General features: G+C 48.8%; 1 protein-coding gene across 1 annotated transcript in view; it reads right to left on the bottom strand.

Moving 5' to 3' along the window:
* Positions 1 to 25,479, bottom strand: part of PRKN (parkin RBR E3 ubiquitin protein ligase) — a 1,106,313-nt gene that overhangs the window by 117,910 nt on the left and 962,924 nt on the right. The window contains exons 8-9 of the mRNA XM_056126437.1: positions 15,209 to 15,270; positions 738 to 887 (exon numbers count right to left, since the gene is read on the bottom strand). Coding sequence (XP_055982412.1) covers positions 738 to 887; positions 15,209 to 15,270 — 212 coding nt within the window. The remainder of the gene's footprint in view (positions 1 to 737; positions 888 to 15,208; positions 15,271 to 25,479) is intronic.

The raw sequence follows: 25,479 nt of genomic DNA, 5'->3' as shown, positions 1-25,479 counted from the left end.
GTCCCACTGTGTGACACAGGGTACGCTTTCTGCATGGTTTTAGAGGCTGGTGACCACTAGTGCTAGGCTCTGTCCTCTGTCCAGGCCATACCCCTTTCCGGCCACAAAACCCCTCATGGACTGCACTTGGCAGACCGCGGTTTTCCCACTCTCCAGCATGCCTGATCACCCTCCACTGGCCTGCCGGCAGCCAGGGCAGCTCTGGGACGTCTCATGAACTTCGTATCTAAGTCACATTTCCCTCCTGGGTTCCATCAACCGCCATGCAGAAAGCTGATGGAGAAGCTGCTCTGGGTCAACTGGTCAACCCCTAGAACAAGCCTTTCTCTGATGCTGCATCCTTTAGTTTGTTTTGTTTTTATCGACTATGACTTTTATGGTTCATCTCAAGTTCTCCGTATTCAACTACGTTTTCTATCTTGAGATAGTTGGGCAACCACCTCGCCAAAGCATCACCGACGGGGCTAATTGCCAAGCCCCCTCCCTTCCTGCCTATGGCAAGCCCAGAGGAAGAAATAAACAACTGGCTCTGACTGCACTGTCACTGGAAGCAACGGGGCAGTCTGGTCCCATGATGCCCCCATCCCAGAAGCATGACGTTGCAAAGCCAGGAGAGCAGAAACTTCCACAGGATGCCCCGTCTCTGCTCAAACCCCAGCTCCGAGCCGGCCGAGTTCGAGTGCAGAGAACAACACCGCAAACACACAGCCGAGCCCTAAGGTGTGACTGGCACTCACCCCACAGCCCAGGCCGCTGCCTTCTTCACAGGTGACGGTCCTCACTCCGGGCTCTGGAAGCAGCCCTGCCCCGCAGCCAGGCCGGGGGCACAGCACGCCTCCCATCTGCAGGACGCACTCCTCCGCACCATACTGCTGGTACCGGTTGTACTGTGGGCGACAAAGAGGCGTCAGGAGCGGGGGCCTGAACTTAGGGCCACTGGGCTCCACCCCACAGGGCTGATGGCTATTGGGGCCCCTGTCCTTCTGTCTCAGTAGGGGCTGGGGAGGTCATGGGCACGGGGCTGGTCCAAAGTGCAGAAAGGGATGCTGACTGGTCCAACCCTTTTGGAAAACAGAATGGACGATTCTCAAAAAATTAGAATTTGATCTCCCATTTGACCCAGAAATACCACTCCTGGGAATATATCCCAGAGAGGCAAAAATGTGTAGTCGAAGTGACATCTGCACTTGTTTGTTCATTGCAGCACTCTTTACAATAGCCAGAATCTGGAAAAAAACTGAGTGCCCGAGAACAGATGACTGGTTAAAGAAACTCTGGTACATTTACACAATGGAGTACTATGTAGCTGTTAGAAAAGATGAAGTCATGAAATTCACATACAAGTGATACTACATGGAAAGTATCATGTTAAGCGAAATGAGTCAGAAAGAATGGGATAGACACAGAAAGATTGCATTCATCTGGGGAACATAAAGTAACAAAATGGGAGACTAACACCCAGGAGTGGCCGAGATTAGTACCAGGAATTTTGCTCCATGACTTGGAGGCCAGCCACATGTGCTAGGGGAAAAGGAAGCTCAGATAGAGAAGGGAGCACCAAATAAAGGGTGTTGGGAGGATCCTCCCAGGATGGGAGAAGCTGAAAGTAGACTATAGACCAAACATGATTGCCACTCAAAGCCTCTCTTACAAACCACAGGACCCAAAAGGAGAGAGAGAGAACAAAAGGGAACGCCCTGCCACAGAGGCAGGGTAGAATGGGGGAATGGAGGGTGGGAGGGATGCTGGGATCAGTGATGGTGGAAAATGGGCACTGGTGGAGGGATGGGTACTCGATCCTTGTATAACTGAAACCCAAGCACAAAAATTTGTAAGTCTATAACTGTACCTCATGGTGTTTCACTAATAAAAAAATTAGTCTGCAGTTTGCAAAGCAAAACAAACAAACAAACAAACAAACAGACAAAAAACAAAGTGCAGAAAGGGACCCCATTCCCACTCGCCAAACAGATCTGCATTTTGCTGTATTTCTAGAAATCTGTCTGTCCCAAAGAGATTTTCCCAAGTCCGACTTTTCTTTTTTAAAAACTGAATCATTGTGAGACAAACCCTTACAAAGCTGTTCATGATTAGGTTTTAGTTCCACAGTGTTCCAACACCCGCCCCTCCACCAGGGCACATTTCCCAGCACCAGGGTCCCCAGGTTCCCTCCCATCACCCCACTTCCAGCCTGCCTCTATGGCAGGTGCTTCTCTCTCTCTCTCTCTCTCTCTCTCTCTCTCTCTCTCTCTCTCTCTTTCCCACACCCCTTGGGCATTGTGGTTTGCAGTATAGATACTGAAAGGTCATTGAGAATATCCCTTTACCTACTTTTAACACTCAGTTCTTGTCCAACAGGATCATCCCCAGCTATTATTGTCACACTTTATCTTACTCTTCTCTTGCCTTACCTACCCTCTGCCCCACACACACTTGTGGTTGATTCCAACCACTGACAAGTCCTCTTGGCCCTCGTTTTCCCTGGCTTTAGATATTAGTCTTCCAATATATATGTCACAAATGAATGCAGTCATCTATGTCTGTCCCTCTCCTTCTGGCTCATTTCACTCAGCATGATGCTCTCCATGTCCATCCATTTATAGACAAACTTCATCCAAGTCTGACTTTGGAATACACCGTCCACTAACTATATTGAACAACTGGATTTCATGCAAATTGGGGGGGGGGGGCTGTGTGACCGGTCAAGTTCTAGGCCTGCATCCAGCATCTCCGGCCACCAGTGCTGTCCATCCAGGAGCCAGCGGGTCTCAACAAGCACTCTGAGGACTGGCTGCCCAGCCCTCCACCCCTGTAGCTGCCAACTGCCCTCACGGTCTCAACGAGCAAATTCAGCTGGAAGGAAGGTAACAGCCCAAACTTCTCTTTGTTCTTGTAACACAGCTCCTTTATCTCCTGTTTACTTTTATTTGATTTTCTTGTGTTTTGGGCCACACCGGCAGCACTCAGGGTTTACTTTTGGCTCTGCCCTCAGGGATCACTCCTGACCGGGCTCGGGGACCAAATGCAGTGCCAGGCATAGAAGCTGGGTCGGCCATGTGCAAGACGAACACCCTCCCTGCTGTACTGGGGTCCGGCCCTGGATCATGGCTTCCTTAATCCTGGCTTCTGGCACTGGGTCATGGCTTTGCTCCAGCCTGGCTGAAGCTCCTGTCTGGAGAATCCAGGCCAGCTCCAAGGTTCCATTTTCAGGGTCTGTCTTATTGTGCCCCCAAGGCAGTGCGTTCTGGCTCTGCTGATCCCATTATCCTCAAGGTCCAGTCCAAGTCAGATGGCTTTGCTGAAAGTTGATGACTTGTTAATTAGTGCAACATCTCCAGAGCCAGGAAGATAATATAGTAGTTAAGACATTTGCCTTCTGAAGCTGGACCTGATAGCACAGCGGGTAAGGAACTGGCCTTGCAGGCAACTGACCTGGGTTTGATCCCCGGTACTCTCTATGGTTCCCTGAGCACCTCCAGGAGTAATTCCTGAGTGTAGAGCCAGAAGGAACCCCTAAGCATCACTGGGTGTGGCCCAAAACCAAAAGAAAAAGGCCTTTGTCTTGCATGCAGCTGACCTCGGTTCAGTTGCCAGCAGCACAGAGAACCTCCAGGCCTGAGTGATCCGACACCTGGCGCTGCAATGTTCCTGTTTGAGCAAAGCTTATGGAGAGGTTTGTCTGGGCCACACACAGCTGTTGTGGAGGATGAGGATGCAGGCGAGAACAAATCACGTTTTCCTGCATGCATCATGGGGCCATGGCAGCTTGTACTGACAGTGGGAAATGCATCCTTCCAGGAGGGGGTGCGTGGGATGGAGAATGAGACTGGGACAGACACAGGTGCCGGGAAGCTGGGGTGATGGCGGCAGAGAGGGGGTGCGGGAAGGACCGGACGGAGAAGAGGCTCCTACCTACACGCTCCAGGGGAGAAAGATTTAGTCAAATTCCTTTGCGAACATGCTGTAGGTCCATTTGTACAGTGGCAGCTTCTAGAACTGCCGGAAATGGTTATTTATTTATTTTTTATTAGTGAGACATCATGAGGTACGGTTGTAGACTTACAAATTTTTGTGCTTGGGTTTCAATTATACAATGATCTAGTACCCATCCCTCCACCAGTGCCCATTTCCCACCACCACGGATCCCAGTATCCCTCCCACCCCCCATTTCCCCCCATCTCACCCTGCCTCTATGGCAGGGTATTCCCCTTTGTTCTCTCTCTCTTGTTGGGTGTTGTGGTTTGCAAAAGAGGCAATGGGTGACAATCATGTTCCGACTATAGTCTACTTTCAGCATGCTTCTCCCATCCGGGGAGGATCCTCGCACCACCCTTTATTTGGTGTTCCCTTCTCTATCTGAAATGGTTATTTTAGCCATAGAACTGAGTCTGCAGGAAACCTTCAGCTTTCCTGAAGCCATGGACCTGGTTCCTTGGAAAATGTCTCAGTGCCGCAGAGCTCAGGGGACAGAAGAAACCCTTCCTAACGGCAATGGATAACGGGATGGCTCATAGTCAACTGAGAGATGGCAGGTGGGGATCATTCCCAGAACATCTCAGGGGCCCCATTTCTCAAGTCTTGCCTGGGACATATCCCAACGTGCCAAAGAAGGCCCCGACAGTGGAGTCCCTGGCTTCATTCTGCCCCACGGCCTTGCAGTGATGGGTAAGGCTGGATACGGGGTGTCTCTGGGTGCTCATTCTGCTCTGACCACCCCATCCGGTGTTACTCAGGGAGCTATTCAGGCCTGGAACTCCACGGGATTATTCAGTGTCTGCAGTGGGAGGAGGAGCCAGCTACTGAGTTGGAGGAGAAACAGGCGCTCAGCTGGTGGAGAAGAGAGAAGGACAGCCGGAGTTGGGCAGTCCAGGGAACCATGGCAGGCTGCACTGGGGCTGTGTCCAAGATGGCAGCTGTGCCCAGCCTTGGAAGGTGGCTGCAATGAGTAGACACTGCTGGTATGCAGCTAGTAGTTAACAGACGCTGCCGTGATCCTGACAAGAGTTGCTTATGTGTAGTCAGGAGACCCCAAGCCCTTCTGTAGAGATGAATGAGTGAACCGGAGGAGAGAAACTCCAAGAAGTGAGAATGCATAAGTGTTTCCTTGGAGTCTGGCCAGACTTTGGGGAGCAGAAGCTTGGCATAGCAGCTGGGGTTGGGGGGATGGTGGAGCTCTAGGGCTGCGAAGAACTGACGGAGCATGGGAAGTAGCGGTGTGAGGACCTGGAGCAGGGGATGGGAAGAGAAGGATGAGCAGAAGATGCAGGCTTGGATTTGGAAGTGGGGGAGGGGTGTAGGGAAGGGGAGCAGCTGAGTCAGGGGCAGGTGGGCGGGGGCTCAGCGCACACACGCGAGAGGCCGTGGGAATCTGGGGATAGAAAAGTCAGGAGTGACCCTGCAGTGGGGAAAGAAGTCAGTTTTATTCTTGGGCAAAGTCCTTGGCTCACCGGGGAAGGGACTACAGGCTTAAGGCAAGCCCGTGTGTGGGGTGTCTGTCTGTCTGTCTCCACCAGCACAGAGACACAGGGAGCGGGTGCAGCCCGGATGGGGCCGGGCCACTGGCAGGGGAAAGTGAGCCCTCCTCACCCTGTCACTCGGGCATGTCCCCCAAGAACTGGCGTGTACCAGCAGGTCTGCCCCGGTCTGTGGAGGGACTCATCTCCTCCTGTAACCATTCATCTTTCACGGGGTGTAAGAGGGTCCATGCTGGAGACCCAAGGAAGACACAGTGGGAGCAGGTCCGGGTGATGACCCTGTACTGTGTGCTTGAAAGTGGCCTAGAGGTTCTCACCAGAGCCAGGAGGTGCAGTGGGAGTGATGGACATGCTGATTAACTCAGTGATCATCTCACCAGGCTCTATCTATGAAAACATCACGCCCTGCATCTTCAAAATATCCAATTCTCATTAATCAAGTATATCTCAAAAAGACTGAAACATACTTTACTTGGAACTATCACAAAAGCCTACCAAGTATAGAACTTGGCTATAAGGGGCTCAATTTATTATTATTATTATTATTATTATTATTATTATTATTATTGGTTTTAGGCCTTATCTGGCAGTGCTCGAGGATTATTTACTCCTGACTCTGCTCTCAGGGATCACTGCTGAAAGTGCTCAGGGAACCATATCAATGGGTGCCAGGGATGGAAGCCAGTTGGTTGTGTGCAAGGCAAGAGCTGTATCTTCTGTACTATCCTCCCCCCCATTTTTTAAATCTATTTAAAAAAATTTAGTTTTTGAACCACAGTTAGAAGTGCTCAGGGCTTACTCCTGGTTCTGTGCTCAGGATTAAACCTGGTTGGGTGCATGCAAGGAAAGAGCCCTACTCACTCTACTATCTCTCTGTCCTGGAGTCAACATTTTATTTTTTTATTGGATCACTGGGAGATACAGTTACAAACTTTCATGATTACATTTCAGTCATACAATGATCGGGCACCGATGCCTCCACCAGTGCCCATTTCCTACCACCATTGTTCCCAGTATCCCTTCCATCACTCCCACCCCATCCCACCCCCTGCCTTTGTGGCAGGTATGATCCTTCTTACTCTCTCTACTTTTGGGCCTTATGGCTTGCAAAGGGCTGGAGTGATAGCACAGTGGGTAGGGCGTTTGCCCTGCATGCAGCCAACGTGGCCGACCCGAGTTCGATTCCTCTGCCCTTTTTGGAGAGCCCGGCAGGCTACCAAGAGTATCTCACCTGCACAGCAAAGCCTGGCAAGCTACCTGTGGCGTATTCGATATGCCAAACACAGTAACAAGTCTCACAATGGAGACGTTACTGGGCCCGCTCGAGCAAATCGATGAACAAAGGGAGGACAGTGGCAGAGACAGTGATGGTTTGCAATACGTACTCAGAGGCCATCATATTTGGTGCTTAGTCTCTGTTCTGCACACATCTCCCATCCTGGGCGATCCCTCCAACCATCATTTACTTAGTGGTCCCTTCTCCATGCCAACTGCCTTTTCCCCCAGCATATGAGGCCGGCTTCAAAACCGTGGAGTGATCCTCCTGGCCCTTATCTCTACTGTCCTTAGATGTTAGTCTCATATTATGCTACTTTATATTCTACAAATGAGTGCAGTCATTCTATGTCTGTCGCTCTTTTTCTGACTCATTTAACTTAGCATGATATGCTCCATGTCTGTCCACTTATATGCAAATTTCATGACTCCATCTCTTCTAACAGCTGTGTAGTATTCCATTGTGTAGATGTACCAAAGTTTCTTTAACCAGTCATCTCATCTGTTCTCAGGCACTCAGGTTTTTTCCAGATTCTGGCTATTGTGAACAGTGCTGCAATAAACATACAAGTGCTGATGTCATTTCTACTGTTTTTTTTTTTTTTTGCATCTCTGGGATATATTCCCAGGAGTAGTATTGCTGGGTCATATGGGAGCTCAATTTCTAGTTTTTGGAGGAATGTCCATATTGTTTTCCGTTTTCCGGTAAGGGTGGGCCAGTCGGCATTCCCACCAACAATAAATGAGAGTCCCTTTCTCCCTGCATCCACGCCAGCACTGGTTATTCTTGTTCTTATTGATGTGTGCCAGTGACCGACATTTTAAATACCTCCCCTTGCCAGAAAAAATGTGCCAGGGAAGCCCCAGGCTTGTATGTGCCTGTTGTGATCACAGTCTCACACCCTCTGTAAAACTCAGCTTTCTCACCGGAGGTTAGCCGTCCTTTGATCTACAGGATGTTTTGGGGAGAGACCAGGGCATGCAGACCATAGATCTTTACAGTCTGTGGATTGCCAGTCACAACCCAGGGCCATGAGCTGCTCCTTGCTAAGATCTCCTCTGTGGGCTCTCGTGGTGCCTCTACATTTGGTTCAGCTTCTCTGTTCTCCGTTACCAGCTCTGCAGGCACCGGGGGAAGCCCCGGACGCAGAAGGGAGGCTGTGCCCTCCCAGGGTGGGGGCCTTCTTCTTGAGCATGCTTGTCATTCATGTTTAGTAACTAGCTTAATTTCCAAAAATTGGTATTTCAACCCAAACCTCCGTTCATTTGTAGTTTAAACGCTGTTATTTCATATTTCTGAGTTTTCTATGCCGGTCACCCACTCATGACATTGCAGACGAAAGGCAGGGTGAAATATTTTGCTTCCTCTTTATCTTCTCTTATTGTAGAAAATATACAAAAGATTTCAGATCTATGCAGTTCTGTTTATTAATTTTTCTTTTGTTTGTTTTAGACCCGAGTCCCTAAAGACACTTCTGGAGTTGATATCCAGTTGATTCCTATGCATTTTTTCCCCTAGTAGTTTATTGGTTTTAGGTCTTATATTAAAGTCTTTCATCTATTTTTGAGTTTATTTTTGTGTATGTTGTTAAGCTATGATCTAGTCTTCTTTCTCCCTCTCTCTTCCTATCTCCCTCTCTCTCCCTCTCTCTCTCTCTCCCGCTCTCCTCCTCTCCTCCCTCCCTCCCGCTCTCTCCCTTTCTCCCTCTCTCCCCCTTCCTTCCCCCACCCCTCTCTCCCTTTCTCCCTCTCTCTCTCTCTTTCTCTCTTTCCCTTTCTCCCTCTCTCTCCCTTTCTTCCCATCCTCAGACTTCCCAATACAGTTTATTTTTGATGTGGCCACAGCATAGGTGCTTATTTAGTTGACTTGAAGGTCTGATCACATTTCCATAGCTTCCTTCCCACCAGTCAGTGGCACAGAGTCAAGCGCTGACAGAGCTTAACTCAGTATTTCGTGGGTAGTTGTGACAAACTCGCACTGAGAGAACGTGATTTCTATAATCATTAGTAAAATGGACACCATTGTGGTCAAGTGATAAATGCCCCCGTTGGGGAGAAAGGACAAACACTGACCCCTGGACGCTCCTTGTGTACCTCCAAGAGTTTTCTTACTTCTCCACACTGAGCAGGAATTCATCAACGAGCTAACCGAGGGGAATGTGACCCATGTGTAGTGCTGAGTGAATCCACGCAGAATCTATTCTCAGTGGAGTTCAAAGCAGCTAAGTTCCAAAAATCAAATCTTGTGCAGTCTGTCTTTGAATCATAGTTTCTGAGTTGATATCTTAGTATTTACCTGCCAACAGATGCTAATGGAGTTATTTTTTTTAAACAAACAAAAAAAAAAAACACTGGCTTTGCAAATTTCCAAATATACTTTCAGGGAGTAGATAATCAGCGATGACAATCTAGGTTGACTATAAAATATTTGCTTTTAAAAAAATGTTAACCTTAACCAAGCATACTACTATAGCTAAGGAAAAAAAGTGAAAAATGAACTCTGTGTCTCATCAGATTATGGTGAAAACACATCTTCTTAGTAGGACCTCTCTAGATAAAATCCTCATGGCTCGGCTTTAGATACTATTTATTTCGGGAGTGAATTATTCAGTCTTTATGTGTATGCCCACAGATTCTTTTACGAATGGGAAATCATCATTTTAAAGCACTCAATTTGTAGAATTTTCAATGAACCAAGAATATAGGGGTCTAGATAAGGGGTCATGAGAGATCAGTCAGGCAGTGGTTGTAGGTAGGTGAGTGGTGGAGGGAAGATTGTTCTGGAACAACACAAAGCCAGGCCACAGGTTCTACTCCTATGTGTTCCAGCATGCTCCCTTTCTTGTGGGCGACGGTCCACATGCTAAACCCATTCAAGGCAGGTGTTGGGCACCAGGGGTCTGGGCAGGAAGAGCCCCCTAGGGCCCCACCCTGCTGGAAGAGCACCCGGTGGCGGCCTGCCTGAGGGAAGAGTTACTTGACTCACACACTTCCAGGAGACACGGGAGATGGCCACGCAAGCCTGGAAATAGCAGGAGACTCCCCGTCCCAGAGACGCTGGGGAATGTGAAACATGGAAGCTGGAAGTGTCCTGTCCCGCCTGAGAGCCGTGGCTTCTAGCCCCCCTGAGGCTGCTTGTCCATTTTCCTCAGTGGCCGGGAGGCTGGCCTCACATGTCCATGGAACTTTCCAGAGTGTCCTTTTGGGGGCACCCAAACCCATGCACACATCTGGGCCCCCTATGCTCCTCTCCCTGACCTCCAGGGTGGCCGTATGCTGCCAGGGCCTCCCCGTTGCTCTCTGAACCCCTTGGAGGAGGGCGACCCCTGTCTGAGGTACTTGCCACTGCATGGCCACTCTGTGCCAAGTAACTGACCTACCCTGTGCCCCACAGTTCAGTCTCTGTCTGCCCCGAGACGTGACCGAGCGGGTGTGGGGATGGGTGCTGAGTCACGGGAAGCCCAGTCCTGCCTTGACAGGAACCCCACCCACCCCACCCACCGACAGTGGCCTCAAGGGCCCACTTCCTCCCACCACCCTTGTCTGACACAAGCCTGCCTCTCTGTGTCTTCCCCCCACCCCACTCCTACTATTGCAGAGTGGCCTTCCATGCAGTCCTTTGCAGGCCTAGGCGGCTGAGGTCCACTCCTGGGTGCCCTCCGCTGACCGGGCCTGCAGTACAGTGCTGGGGTAGCTCTCAGGCCACGCCCAGTGAGGCTGATGGGACCACATGGTGCTGTGGCTCAGAGCAGTGCTGGCTAAACTATATTTTACCCCAGCATCCTTCCTCCACTTTACTAGAGAATCTCAGCTCACTATTCCCCGCTCTTATTTTATGATCAGTTTGTCACAGCATTTCCTCTCTGCATCAGAAAACTCCAAATCCTATTTTTTTTTGGGGGGGGGGGAGGAGCACAGCCAGAGATGCTTAGGGCTATTTCCTGATTCTGTGCTGGGGGGGATCTTGGGGTGTGAGGGATGGAACAGGGCCAACGCATGCAAGCCAAGGGCCTTAACCCTTACCTCTTTGGCCTGAAAAATCTAGAAGCACTTAATAGGAGAATAGGAACTGTGATTAATCCATTCCCCCTCCCCCACCGCCCCCCCCAACACACTCCACAGGAAAAGCCCTATGCACATCAGAATTTAAGGACAAGGCAGCATTCCCCTGCTCTGAACTCTCCCCCACACAGTTGGTGGCAGTTGAGGGGAGGCGGGAGCAGCCAGGATGCTGTGTGTATACTCTGTTCTGCCGCTAATAATGTGCTTTTCATCCCTGGACATCTGTCACCGACTGATGAAGCAAATTAGCTAGAGAAAGGACGGCGTCCTGTTCTCTGCACGGGAAGGCCGTCATCAGGAGGGTGGATGTCGGCTGAGTGGGGAAAACACAGCAGACATCACCTACAGTGCAATTAGAGTCCCAGACAGGACCCTGCATTGTAATTTATGAAGAGTTTTCTTTTTGTCAGACGCTTCAAATGACATGGTGTCAAAAACAAGAAGCTCAACTTTCAGCCACTGTGGAATCTTCTGGAAAGGAAGTCAAACCCAATGGGCTTGTCTGTTGCCTTTCTGTGCTATGACCCGGGCAGAGCTTCCTAGGAAGAGATGCTGGCAGGTGGCAGACAGCTCCCACACGACAGTCTTTTTTTCTTTTCTTTTTTTTTTTTTAAAATCTGGAAGGCGTTTCCAACATTGGCATGACTTCAGAAACTTCTGGAAGCTCTGCCTATGGGTCCCCTTCTTGGGTGCTCTGCCAAGGGCAGGGCTGTGGGTAAGCTTGGATGATGGCCCTGAGGAGCAGCCCAGGGGGACTCCTCGTTCTCACCAAATGTCTGCCTTGAGTTCCCCAGAGGCGGGCGGGAGCCTGGCTGCCACCCCTGTGCCCTTTCGCTGTGGCCTTGCCCCGTGCTCCTCCTCTGCCCGCCCTTCCCTTCTCCCCTGGCTCTCTATCGTCTGAGGTGCTGTTTCCACATCCTCCCATCTGTCATTCTCTAGATGCTCTCAGCCCTCTGAAGGCACTGTTAGAGCCCACTCTGTGGGGTTCAGGGGACCCCAGGCCCACGGAAGGCAGAGTGCCACTGTGCCATCTTCCCTTGATGGCCATGTCCCCTCATGTCACCTCTCTCCCTTTGCTCCCTCTGTTCCTCAGAGAAACAGGCTCCTGCCTGGGGACCTGGCACCCCTTGCAGTGCCCAGGGTCTCCCACATGCTGGCTTGGCCATGGCTCATGACCACAGCTGTCCTCTCCCTCCAGAACCTTCTGGCCTTGACGCCCACACCTGTAGGCTCCACCCTGCTCCTTTCCTCTCACCGTGGGTTACTGGGCCAGGCTGGCTCCCTCCCACCCACCCACCTCCACCTCTCAAAGCTCAGTTGGCAGCTCACTCTTTCCTAGCCGAGTCTGGTGATACCTCTGGCTGGTCTCAGGTGTCCACACAATCACCTTGTCATCTCACCACCAACACTGGACCCCACCATCCTCACAGGCCACCACACTTTTTACATCTCTCAACACCAAGGGTCTTGCTCTTTGCTAACAACTATTCAGCTAACCCTGCCTGTCTTTCACATGCTAACAGTGCTCTGAATGCACCCCCGGCTTGTGCAACTGGTCTACCTCCTTTCCCATCCCTCCCTCCTCCCTGCTCTCCCCTCTCAGCTTGCCCAGCTGAAACCTCCTGACTACCCCAGCACCACCCTCCCTTGGCCTTGCTCCTGTTTGTGTTGTAGCCCAGAGGCAGTCTCCAACTGGTCAGACCTAATGGCCCCTTCTGGATCTGCACCTATGTGAGGTCAAACTGGTCTCACTCCAAACTCCTGCGTCTCTTTCTTTTTTTTGGATTATACTATCATTTTTAATTTTAATAAAATAGATAATTTCATATTACATAGAGAACAATTCCATCCACTCATTGATGATAAAACTTTAGAAATATCTCTACAAAAAGTTTAATATTTAATTGGGAATGACTCCATTAGAACTTAATTTCTACAGGTACAGTGTTCCCATCCTCACCCCCGTTCTTTGTGAGAAAATTTTAGAATACAGAAAAGTACAAAAAATAAGACACGATATCCATATACCACAATCCAGAATTGTCTAATAATGATATATTTACTCATAGTCTTCTGTTTTTGAGAAAAGGATGTTTATATATATCTCAAGCCAACCCCATTCCCATTCCACACACATCCCCTTCACTCTTCACAAGAAACCCTATAGAGTTTGCTGTGTCTTTTCAATTCATTTCAAATACGTTAAAAAAAACTAATAGACATATATATATCCATTATCAATATATAGTTCTAAATTTCATGAGGAAAAATTTAGCTCAAATTTACAAAAATGTCATCATCGTGTAACGTGATTCTACAACTTCATTCTCCCCCATTTTGAAACTCCTGCATTTCTGTCATGCATTCACCCCAACCCTCCTAAACGGTAGCTTCACTGTCCTCTCCCTCTCTGCAGACTTCTCCTTCTTCCTCTTAGCTGATGCTTTTCCTTCTCAGTGCACTGAGGGAGAGAAACAAATGGAAAAGCTCTTTCTTCAGAGCCTGCTTCCCCCTCCCTGTACCACTTGTCTCAGGCCAGGGCCCCGTTCAACAAACGACATGTCAGGGCACTGTTCCTGCCCGTGGTCAAAATAAAACCCCCTCACCTGCCTCCTACACTATCCCCATCAGCGTATAGCGTGATGCATTATCCCACAGAATGTCTTTCTTGATTCCACATCGTATCACCCCTGGTTACTTCATGCATTCACTTTCCTTCGTGGGTAAATTCCTCAGAAGAAGTTCTTTCTATGTTCTCCCTCCCACTCCTCATCTCCTCACTCCCCTGATCCCACTGCAGGCAGATTTGTACCTGCCTTAGTGGGAGGGTCCACATCACCCGTGACCACCAGGCCTTGAATCCCAGTGGCCAGCTCCCATCTCGCCTCTGGGTCGTACTCAGTGGAATCTGCTCCCACCTTCCTCCAGCCCCAGAGGACACTGCTGGGCTCCTCCCCCCCAGCCTCGTTGTCTACAGCCCTTTGTCCGTCAGCCACACTGACCTCTGGACTACCCCGAATGGGCCAGGCATCAGCACTTGCTTTAGAACTTCTTTAGAAAGATTATTTTATGACGTTTTCCCCATTGTGGTAATGCCTCATTACAGCAAGCTTCAGGTGTGCACTGCTGAAAATAAGCACGTGTCCACATGGGATTGGTGCCCGACAGTCTCTCGTCCACCCCATCCTTCCATCAGCATTTCTGTCTATGGCTGTCGCTCCCCAGAGATGTCACGTGAGGTTCTTGTGACTCAGCTCTCTCCCCATAAGCCACCTGCTCAGGGAGACCATATCCACCAGCTCCTGGGAAATCCCGCCATTTCCCCCTGCAGTCATGGCCCTCCCTTGGTTTGACTTTTCTCCATATGATGATAGCCTACAACGTCCACTGGGCATGCTCACGTGTGTATGTTATAACCTATAGTTCCCAGCTAGAACGGGAGGCTCAGAGGGAATTTTCACTCTAACCCCTCCCCTGAGGATGGGATCTTGCACACAGTAGGTGTGCAGTAGGTATCTGTTGACTGAAAGGAACAGGAGGGCAGGGAATGTTGGATTTTAGGAAGTAAAGGTCACTATTGCAGTAATGGCGTTGGCTGCTGTATCTCGTGCATGACAGAGACTCTTCTGTGTCTGACTCTCTCCTTCTGGCTTATTTCATTCCCCATGACACCCTCCAGTTCCATCCACATAGTGGCAAATTGCAGGATTTCATCCTTTTTGTAGCTGAACAGTATTCTAATGTTATGTGGAGTATTAGCTTGGTTTCTTTATCTAGCCGCCTGTTCTAGAACATTCAGGTTATCCTGGTTATTGTGAATAGCGTTGCAAGGAATACAGGGGCACAAGGGCCTTTTCTAAAGTCTCCTAGGGGCACTACTGATTTGGATAACGGCTCAACAAACTTTGAGAACAGAGTGGTCTGAATTTTATGCAAATCTAAGGGGATGAGTAGGGTTGACTTCTTTCCCTACTCATCACCCAATGGCTCTAAAACAAATGCAGAAACCATGTGCCAATAATGGTAGAAGTCCGAAGAGAAGGTGTCAGTATTGGAGCAGGATGTGAGGGTATCAATCAGAGCAGCGGCTCTTGTGTTACGACGTCTCTCTCTGAGGCACCCAGAAAGGTAGCTGTGAGGTACAGGGGACCCCACAGAAGGCAGGCTGGATGGGCTTCTTTTGCATGAGGGCCCCCTGCTCAATCACACCCAGGAGTGAGGCCGCAGGGAAATGCAGTGACTCCCCCCCCAATTCAAACCTGGGGGGGGGAAGGGCCTGAATATATCCCAATCGGGTGGAACTGGGCAGACTGTCAGGAGACACTTGGGGGCTCCCCTGGAGAGCCGGAGCAGTGTCTGAGGGGTGAGGTGGGGTCAGATCTGGGGAGCGGACTCACCTGCTCTTCTCCAAGGATCCTGAAGTGATGGAGCTCTCGGATGAGGGAGTCTCGGCAGCCGGCTGTGGGGGAGAAGAACCACCGGAAATTAGTCCCTGATGTGCATGCCCCCAAGCCCTCTCCAGGGCCCCGGACTGGGTTAAAAGGGGCACATTCTTATTAGTGAGATATCATGAGGTATAGTTGTAGAGTTACAAATTTTTGTGCTTGGGTTTCAGTTATACAATGATCAAGTACCCATCCCTCCACCAGTGCCCATTCTCCACCACCACTGATCCCAGTATCCCTCCCACCCCCCATCCCTCCCATCCCACCTTGCCTCTGTGGCAGGGCATTCCCTTTTGTTCTCTCTCTATCTCTCTTATTGGGTGTTGTGGTTTGCAAAAGAGGCAGTGGCTGACAATCATGTTTGATCTATAGTCTACTTTCAGCATGCATAAAAAATTAAAAAAAATAGACACAAAAAATAAAAATAATTTGATTTAACAAGAAAAAAAGTGTAAAAAAAGGGTACATTCATGCCTGCCATCCTGCAACTAGCCACTCATGGCCCAGCTCTCTCCAGGAGGACCCCGAATGAGGCGGCCAAGTGCTCTGAGGATCTTCTGTCCCCATTCAATGGGACCTGGCCTCTGTGGAGCCTCGGACACCATGCTACCTCTTCTCAGAAAATCACCTGTCCCTCTTGGAGAGCCAGGGGCATGGGCGAAGATGCAGAACAGGACAACAATATTTGACTTATTGCATTGATATTTTTTCCCCAGTGCTCTGTAGAGGGGGTGAAGGCAGCTGGTTACTCTGTCTTTCTAATCCCACCTTGTCTGGTTCCTCCCACGGGGAGCTGAGACCCTCAGGACCCTGCGCCGAGGTCTGGAAAGGGGTGAGCGAGGGGACAGCCTAGGCGAGGTTGCCACAGATCGATGCCCTCACCTCCAAGCTTAAGCCCAGCAGTGAGAGCCTAAGGCAGCTGGCCACGCATCCCTGCTCCAACTTCACAGAGAAGCACGTGAATGAGCTATCATATGCTTAGATGGCAACCAACATGCTACATGTGATGACTGCATAGTTTACGCAAGACCAGGAGCAAATGCAAAACACAAGATCATCATACAGCCACACTGTAATGATCAACCACAGATTCTACACGTGTGTGAGAGCGAGATGTAGGTGCCGCCTGAAGTGTCGCAGCACCAGAACACAGGCTTGTGGGTGTTGGCCCTAGACTCGTTCATCAGTAATGCGCGGGCCCCAAGCACCATCCGAACACTGCTGGTCGCCGAGCACTGTGAGGTGCAGCCCCTCAACAGTCCAAAACAAAACCGGAAAGTATGCTTCCTAAATCCCCAGTATGGACCTTTCAGACTGACCCACTTTGTGGTCATTTATAATATTTTCTCTGGAAACAAAACTGGCCGACCACACTGTGGTTACAGTGAAGGATCGCATAATCTGACACTCCTTTTCAGCAGCGATTTGTACCCCAATTACCCTCCCCCCACCATCCTGGGATCTTTCTCCTGCTCCCCAGCACCCAAGGGAAAGGTAAAAATATCTTCATCTCAAGATAAAGCACTGAGGATGCTTTCTGGTGGCAGACTATGGGATGAGGGAATGAGTTCTCTTCTCAAGAGAAGAGTAAGATTAAATGGTGCTGGAGAGACAGTAAACCCCAAGTATTGCTGGGTGCAGATCAAATCCCTCCTCCGACTTCCAACAGAAAAAAAAAAGACTCAACTTGATTGCTTTCAGCTGTTCTACCAGAAACACTTCTTCCCTTTTAAATTCAATCCAATATTTAGAGCCCAATTTTGCTAAGGAGCTCAGCATCCAATTAAGTGAGTTTTACTATAACACTCTGAGTGACAATACACCATCAGTATGTATAAACCTGCATGTTTGTAGGTAGAATGTACAAATATACAGATGTATCTATATGTACAATAGCTCACTGATGCTTAGATAAGTATGGCATAGTGAGTGTTACCATTTTACAAATTTATTTGTGTAATTACTACAGTGATCTAAAATGATGGGTTAATAAGCAGTTTGTCATTTTAATTTCATTATAAAGTTTGATGATCTATTTTTACCTTTGAAGTAGTGGGAGGCTTATCTTAATATCTTCTGGGTCATTTTAAATTGCATCCTTTACAACTCTATTCTTTTTTAATTTTAATTGAATCACTGTGAGATGCTGGAGCGATAGCACAGCGGGTAGGGCGTTTGTCTTGCACGCAGCCAACATGGCCAACCCGAGTTCGATTCCTCCACCCCTCTCGGAGAGCCCGGCAAGCTACTGAGAGTATCTCGCCCGCACAACAAAGCTTGGCAAGCTCCCCGTGATGTATTCGATATGCCAAACACAGTAACAAGTCTCACAATGTTACTGAGCCCGCTCGAGCAAATGGATGAACAACGGGAGGACCGTGACCGTTACCACTGTGAGATACACAGTTACAAAGTTGTCCATGATTGGGTTGCAGTCACGTAATGTTCCAACACCCATCCCTTCACCAGCGTACATTTCCCACTACCCATGTCCCCAATTTCCCTCCCAGCATTGAAACCCACCTTCCCTCACTCATCCCCCTCGCTCCCCAACCCCAGCCTGCCTCGGTGGCAGGCACTTTTTTCCCCTTCTCTCTTTTTCTTTTTGGACATATGCGCAACTCTATTCTTGCAAATTTAATGGAGACAACAAGTCCCAAGTCCCCAAACATATTCCCCTTATCCGAACAAGCCAAAGGGAGGTCAATTCAAATCTCCACCCAAGGGGACAGAAGGGACTGATTCTTTTACTATCCTGAGCCCGCCAGACACAAAGTGACAACGGTACTATGGACCCAACCCTAGATGGATGATTATGCCAAACAGCTGGGGCTGACAGCGAATACTGTCACCAGGAGGATGTGGGAGACGAAAGCCTGTGCCTTCTAGTTCCCTTTAGCCAGTGTAGCTCTGTCCTTCAGAGGGGTGATGCACTCTTGTCTTTGAATGACAGCTGCTCTATCCTACCAGGGGCCTTGCCTTTGTAAGTGACTGTAAGTGACATGTACGGACAATGCTGAAAACACAGTGCCACCGGTCCACTGAGAAACTCTCGCCCTAAATCCTGGACTCTGCTCATCAAGCCACTTCCTGCCCTGGATGGCTGCTGAGTGAAGTAGACTTTGTACATAAAGACACCCCAGATGATTTTGTCCAGGGCTCAGGTTCCATGGACACTCTGGAGACAGACAGGGTGAAGGACAGGGAGGGAGCCTTAGGTAGGGCCCCTCTAGCTGAGAGAAGTACTTCCTGCCAAGGGTTTGCCCAAGTCCTGTCTTGGTTGATCCCTTTGCAGTGTCTGATACTGGCCCAACCCACTGTTCTCGGCACAGCTCCCAGGAAACGTGAGACCCACATCTCTCTGGGTTTCTTTGCGTGTGATGGTCTCTGCTGTCCATCCTTCCTCCCCGATCACCGGAACGCGGGCTCCACATGGCTCTGTTCCTAACGTTCCTTTCCCTGGCTTGACGGCTTCCTAGGAGCCTCCTGGGAGCCTCTAGCTTGTGTCTCCGGCTGCTGGCCCATATCTGTGCCCCTGGGCCACTGTCCCTTTTCCACCAGGAAGTTTCTCTTGACTGTGCCATGGGCCGGGAGAGGCTTTTCCCCACCATCACTCTGGAGGTCTCCTGGCAACTCTAGGATGGCAGTGACCTTGGGACGGGCTGCCTCTAGGTTCCGAGGCCCAATCTTTTGTCCAGCACTAGAGACCCCAGCCTGCGAGTTCTTTCCCCGTGGCGACTCCTGCATTCCTGACAGTGACTTGGGGGAGGGTCTGGAGATAGAGCAGCATTGCAGTAGAGGTGCTCTTGCTGGGTGCTCTCCTTTCTTTTCTAATTTTATTTGAGGCGCTATGCTTTCAGCGCTGTTCCTGACAGGGTTTACTGCCTACAACGGTCCGCCACTGCACCCTCCACCAAAGGGTTTGCCTCTCTCCGCCATCACCTCCGGACCCTTCCAAGCCCACCCTGGCTCTGTCCTTGCTAGTCTGTAAACCAGTTCTCGGTTCTGCTCCCATTGGCCGTACCACGTTTCTTTATCCCTCATGCATGAGAGAGACCCTTCTGTGTCTGAATCTCTCCTTCTGGCTGACTTCACTTCCCATGAGACCTTCCAGTTCCACCCACACAGCAGCAAATTGCAGGATTTCATCTTTTTTTTTTTTTTTGTAGCTGAGTAGTATTCTATGTGGAGTTATAGCTTAGTTTCTTTATCTAGTTTCCTGTACTCAAACATTCAGGTTGTTCTGGTTATAGCATTGCAAGGAATACAGGGACAAAAGGGCCTTTTTGAAAGTGCTTTTGGGTCCTGGGGATTCTACAGAGAAGTGGAATTGCTAGGTTACACGGAAGCTCAATTCTTTTATTTTATTTTATTTAATTAATTTATTTATTTAAGTTTTTTTTCCCTTAAATTTTTATTAGTGAAACACCATGAGGTACAGTTGTAGACTTACAGATTTTTGTGTTTGGGTTTCAGTTATCCAATGATCAAATACCCATCCCTCCACCAGTGTCCATTCTCCACCACCACCAGTCCCAGTATCCCCCCCCCCCCCCCCCCCCCCCCCGTGCCACTCTACCTCCGTGCCCCAGGGCCACTGTCCCTTTCCCATCAGGAAGTTTCTCTTGGCTGTGCCCTTTTGTTATCTCTCTCCTTTTGAGTGCTGTGATTTGCAAAAGAAACATTGAGTGGCAATCATGTTCGGTCTATAGTCTACTCTCATTATGCATCTCCCATCCTGAGAGGAACCTCCCAACACCCTTTATTTGGTGCTCCCTGATTTAATTTAATTAATTAATTAATTTTATTTTATTTTTTCATTTTTATTAGTGAGACATCATGAGGTATAGTTGTAGACTTACAAATTTTTGTGCTTGGGTTTCAATTATACAATGATCAAATACCCATCCCTCCAGCAGTGCCCATTTCCCACCACCACGGATCCCAGTATCCCTCCCACTCCCCATCCCCCCCATCCCACCCTGCCTCTGTGGCAGGGCATTCCCTTTTATTCTCGCTCTCTTATTTGCTCCCTGATTTTAAAGAAGCATCCATGTTTTTCCAAATTGCTGAAGCAGTTGACATTCCCAGCATCTGACTGAGGGTTCCCCTTCCACACACTTTTGTTTTTTGTGGTATGTGCCTGTGTCATGGTGTGAGGTGGTAGCTCGCTGTTCAGTTTGCACTTCCCTGATGATAAGGACAGAGATCCTTTTTTTTTCTTCCCATATATACCTATTGGCCATCGGTGCATCTTTAATGAAGGGTTATTTATCTCCTCTTGCCTTTTTTTTTAATTTTATTTTTTCGCTTTTTGGGTCACACCCGGCAATGCACAGGGGTCACTCCTGGCTCTGTGCTCAGAAATTACCCCTGGCGGTGCTCAGGGGACCCTATGGGATGCTGGGAATCGAACCCGGGTCGGCCGCGTGCAAGGCAAACGCCCTACCCGCTGTGCTATTGCTCCAGCCCCATTGCCATTTTTTTTGATATAAGTTTTGTTTGGTCGTTGTTGTTATTTATCTTCTTTTGCCATTTTTTAATGTTTTTTTTTTGGGGGGGGTGTTAAGTCTTACGAGTGCTTTGTGTCTCCTGGGTATTAACTCTTTGTCAGATGAGTGGTATGAAAATATTTTCTCCCAGTCTGTGGAGTGTCTTTTCATTCTGGCCATCATTTCCTTTGCAGTGCAGAAACTTCTTAATTTGTTGGAGTCCCATCTATTTCTCTTTGCTTCCGTTTGCTCGGCCAATGCACTCATCTTTCTTAAGCGCAAGCTCTCCCTTCAATTATTTGTCTTGTCCTTTCTAACATGGGCAATATTATTTCTCCTCTCCAGGAACAAATAAGGCAGGAATTGGGTCAGTTATTCGTCTGCCAACATCCTGTCTTCTCCCCACTCTCCATCTCACCCTGGTTTCCTGCATTTATTTATCTGTCCTCCACCCAACTCTATATGCCTATTTGCAGTCCTTGACAATTTAGATGGAGATTTTTTTTTTTATCTCATTCTGGGGCTCCTCCGGACAACGCAGCTCCAAGGGATGGGCTCACTACTGATTTTCTCCTCCTAGTGATTCAACTTTTCCTTTCTGTCCAGTCCTTGCTTTTTAGAAATCTGAGCTCACACTAAGGAAAATGAGGAGCCCATTTGGTATTAAAATCAAATAAGAATTTTTTTTTTAAAATAGCAGATGAAGGCAGCATTAAAAGCCATTTTTTTAAAAAGGGTCTCTTTGAAACTGGGGTTTTTATTTCAATTAGGATCTGTAATCAACATTTACTTCCCTTCAGTTCTGATCCCATAAGAACTATCTCAGGGAGTAACTGGGGCTGGCCTCAGGAAAGCACTTAGCAAAACTGCACTATTCCCACAAAGTCACTGATAACTACTTAAAGACACACAAAACCAACAAAACGAAAACCCTTGGGTGGGGGGTGAGGAGGGTGTTAACCGAACCACAACTTTTAAGAAAGCTTTTACTGAAATTCCTCAATGCCCTAGCTCTGAAGTAGGAGAAACTCATTTGGAAAACAAATGCCACTGAAGAGCAGTAAAAAACGGCATGAATCTTCAATCACGATTTTTCCTTTTAATTTCCTTGCAAATCATCACAGGGGCAATTGTGGTGTCCTCTGGGTTCAATGGAAACCCGGGAGCACCCGAGCTTGCGATGAAAATTGAAATGGATTTTGGCCCTCTTGGAGCCGCTGGCCCTAGGCACGGGACACAAACAATCTGCACGTCGCAGATCGCTGCTGTGGGGTGGGCAATGCTTTGAGGATTAATTTCTCTCCTGGCGATAGCCCAGAATCCCTAATGTGGGCTGGATAATTACAGCTGCCCTCTCCTCCCCCCCTTAAGTACAACTTGGTAAAAGAAAACGGGTAAAAAATGAATTGACCTCCAAAATGAGTGACGGTTCCATGGGATCTGAGACAAGGCAGTGAGACCCCGGACAGCAGGCAAGTGCTTGCTCGGCCTGTGCGGGCTGGCTGGGCCCGGCTCTGCTGCGGCTAAGCCGGGTTGATTGGGGTCTCCCCGCTCTTTGCTGAAGTGGTTATTTCTGAATTAGTCCCCAAATCGGCTGATAATGTCCAAGGAAATTCGTCAAGACGTTTGACAGCATGAATATACTCAGAACCGGCAGCAGGATAACGACATCCCCACATCCAAAATCTCATGTCTTGAAATGAACCCAAACTTTCAAGCTTAGTTTCTGGTAGATTTTGGGGTCAGGTTCAGCAGCGTGTGGGGCTAGTCCAGGTTTACTGCTCAGGGGGTTGTTCCAGAGGTACTTGGGGGAACCCTGAGCCCTGGGAATTGAACCCTGGCTTCCCACATGAAAGGACTGGCTCCAGCCCTATGAGCCTCTCTCTCACCCTGACCCAAGCTTACTTTAATAAATTCTCTCTGACGATAGTTTTGTGTTTCTGTCTGTAAAGGGTTATATATATATATATATATATATATATATATATATATATATATATCTCACTGTCACTATCCTCCCGTTGTTCATCGATTTGCTCGAGCGGGCCCAGTAACGTCTCCATTGGAGACTTTGTTGTTACTGTGTCTGGCATATCGAACACGTCACGGGGAGCTTGCCAGGCCCTGCCGTGCGGGCGAGATACTCTCGGTAGCTTGCCGGGCTCTCCGAGAGGGGCGGAGGAATCAAACTCGGGTCGGCCATGTTGGCTGCGTGCAAGGCAAACGCCCTGCTGCTGTGCTATCGCTCCAGCCCATATATACATATATATATATATATACACACACACACATATATATATATATTTCTTCTCAATGACCAATAAGGCATCTCAATTACGTTATGAAGAATGTCGAAAATTTTCACCTTTTCCCTAGCATTTTTATCCATGTTTACAAAACAGAGAGAAGTCTGCTTGGGTTATATGAGTAGATATTTACCAGAATTATGAGAGCAGCGTTAAAGAAAACAACAGCAGCAATAACAGGAAGCATCTAAAATGACTGTCCACAGGAGTGAGGGCACCCCGTCGTCTCATGGAGATGCTTGGGGCATTAGAATGGAGAAAGGAAAACTGTCACAACTTCACTTTGAGCTTGTGGTCTAGTGGGGGGATAAACAATAAAATGAGAAGGAGAACTTTAGGTAATCAGCACTAAAAGGAAATGCAAGATTCTAAGACAAAGCCCAACAAAGCACGGTGGGGGAATTTGAAGGGAGTCTGGAATGCTTCTTGGGGGAGAAAATGGCATTTGAGCTCAGACTGTAGGAAACGTGTTCATAAGGCATAGCTAGAGTGGAGCGCACCAAATGTGGAGAACTCTCAAACCCACACAGTTAACCAAAAGGGGTTGTGCAGTCCATGGAGATGCAGTACTTCAGTGGAGCTGAGAAGCCTGTTCCCCAGTCTGAAAGCATACAGATTAAAGGAAACATGTGTTGAGGGAATGAAGAACGCACGGAAACTCTGAGGGCATTTACATCATCTCAAAGCCAGGCACTATTATTATCACTGTTTCACCTCTGATGGGACAGAGACACAAAGGTGGTCAGCAGCCTGCTCCCTGAAGCAGTGTAAAATGTATAGAGTGCCTCCAGAGCTTTACAATAATTTCTATATCTAACTGTAGGTGAGTTTTTGCAACAAAAAATTTCTACGTGGAAACTCCAAGGTATGTAAAAGATTACTTAGGAAGAACTAAACAAGGATTCAAGAACCCACAGACTTGGTTTTCTATGTATCATAAACAGAGATGGGTGTGGAGTAGCCCGGAGAATTGACACTTGCTAACAGCTCGCCAGAAGAGAGCTCAGCTGATGTGAACAAGTAGCAGACATCTGTGTCCATTTTCTTGAAGCCTGGAGAAACCACAGGATGCTACTTCTTTAATTTCTCACTTAGAGATGAGGCAGTTCCCACCCAAGAAGCACAGGAAGCCCCCAAAGCAAGCGAAAGATCAGATGTCTATGACCTTATCACTCCATGCACATAATCCTTCCTGAATTGTACAGACCACTCCACCAATCCCCAAGTCTCCGAGTCGAGTCTCAGGGGCTGCGTGATGACCTGTCTCTCAAGGAGGTGCTGAAGAAGAACCAGTCTACTCGACAGTGAGACACAGACACACCTGCCAGGTGATGGTTCAGAAAGCATTGCTATTGGCAGGGGTTGAATTCCGACCAGATGTGCATTCACTCTTCCCTGAGTGACTTTCCCACCTGTTCCTGCAATGCATGAGGCCAGTTGCTGCCGAGGAAGCAAAGGTGAATCAGAGGCTCCAGTCGGCTGGAGCTTCGGAAGAGCATGAGGTAAGGTGTGAAATCCAGAAACCACATGAAAGGGGAAGCAAGACAGGAAGGGAGAGTAACCAAGAGGAGGTGTGTCAAAAGAAGAAAAAGAGGCATCAGAGACAGAGCGGGATGTCCAGCCATCTGTGTGAGGGTGCAGACGAGCACAGAGGCCACCAGCATCCACAGTTTAACCCCGGGCAGACAGACAGAGGGAGCCACAGAGAATGCCTTTTTCGTTCTAGAAAAAAATATCTTCCCTCGGAAGATAAGCATGTGAAATGCAACAGGTAACATCCCTGTTTGCTTTAAGAAAAAAGTCCTGCAAAGAGCTGAACTGGCAGCTCACCAATCTGAGAGGTCATCCCAGCCGACAGACATTCAGGCTAGCTGGGCGTGGATCCAATAGCAGGCAGTATTTCCTACCAAGGGCCCCCCACCCAAGCCTCATTTCAACGGGCCCACCCCCCCTCAGAGCTTGCATTATGATTCTCACCCATGTTATCATTCCCTCTCGGGAACCCTCTGGCACTGGGCACCCAGAGGGCTTCATTGCAGCAGGGCTGACCCAAGCTGTCACCCCTCCCAGTGCCCTTCCTGGGAGTCAGGCAGGACCATTAGGAGAGACAGGACAGACTAGCAAAAAAAATCCATACCAGCTCAAATATGCACTCATGTTTTCAGTTGCTAAGATGGCAGGAGCAGTTTGACCCCTGGAATCCGATCCTGCCCGTCTGTATAGCTATGGTGCTCTGTGGGCACCTCTGCATTTTATGAAGCTCTTTCTCTGCTATGATGTCAAGGCTCTTGTTTCCACCATCCTCCAACTCTCGGATTACAGATTTCATGTGGGTGGTCCACACGTGAGAGGCTGCCAGAGACAGGATGCGAGCTTGCTGAGCGGTCTCCTACCAACCCACCCTCTTCAAGCGCATTCTTGAAGA

This window comes from Sorex fumeus, unplaced genomic scaffold (assembly GCF_029834395.1).
Source record: "Sorex fumeus unplaced genomic scaffold, SorFum_2.1 ptg000061l, whole genome shotgun sequence".
Classification (NCBI taxonomy): domain Eukaryota; kingdom Metazoa; phylum Chordata; class Mammalia; order Eulipotyphla; family Soricidae; genus Sorex; species Sorex fumeus.
The sequence above is the reverse complement of the archived record's forward strand: the minus strand, read 5'-3'. Positions and strand labels throughout refer to the sequence as shown.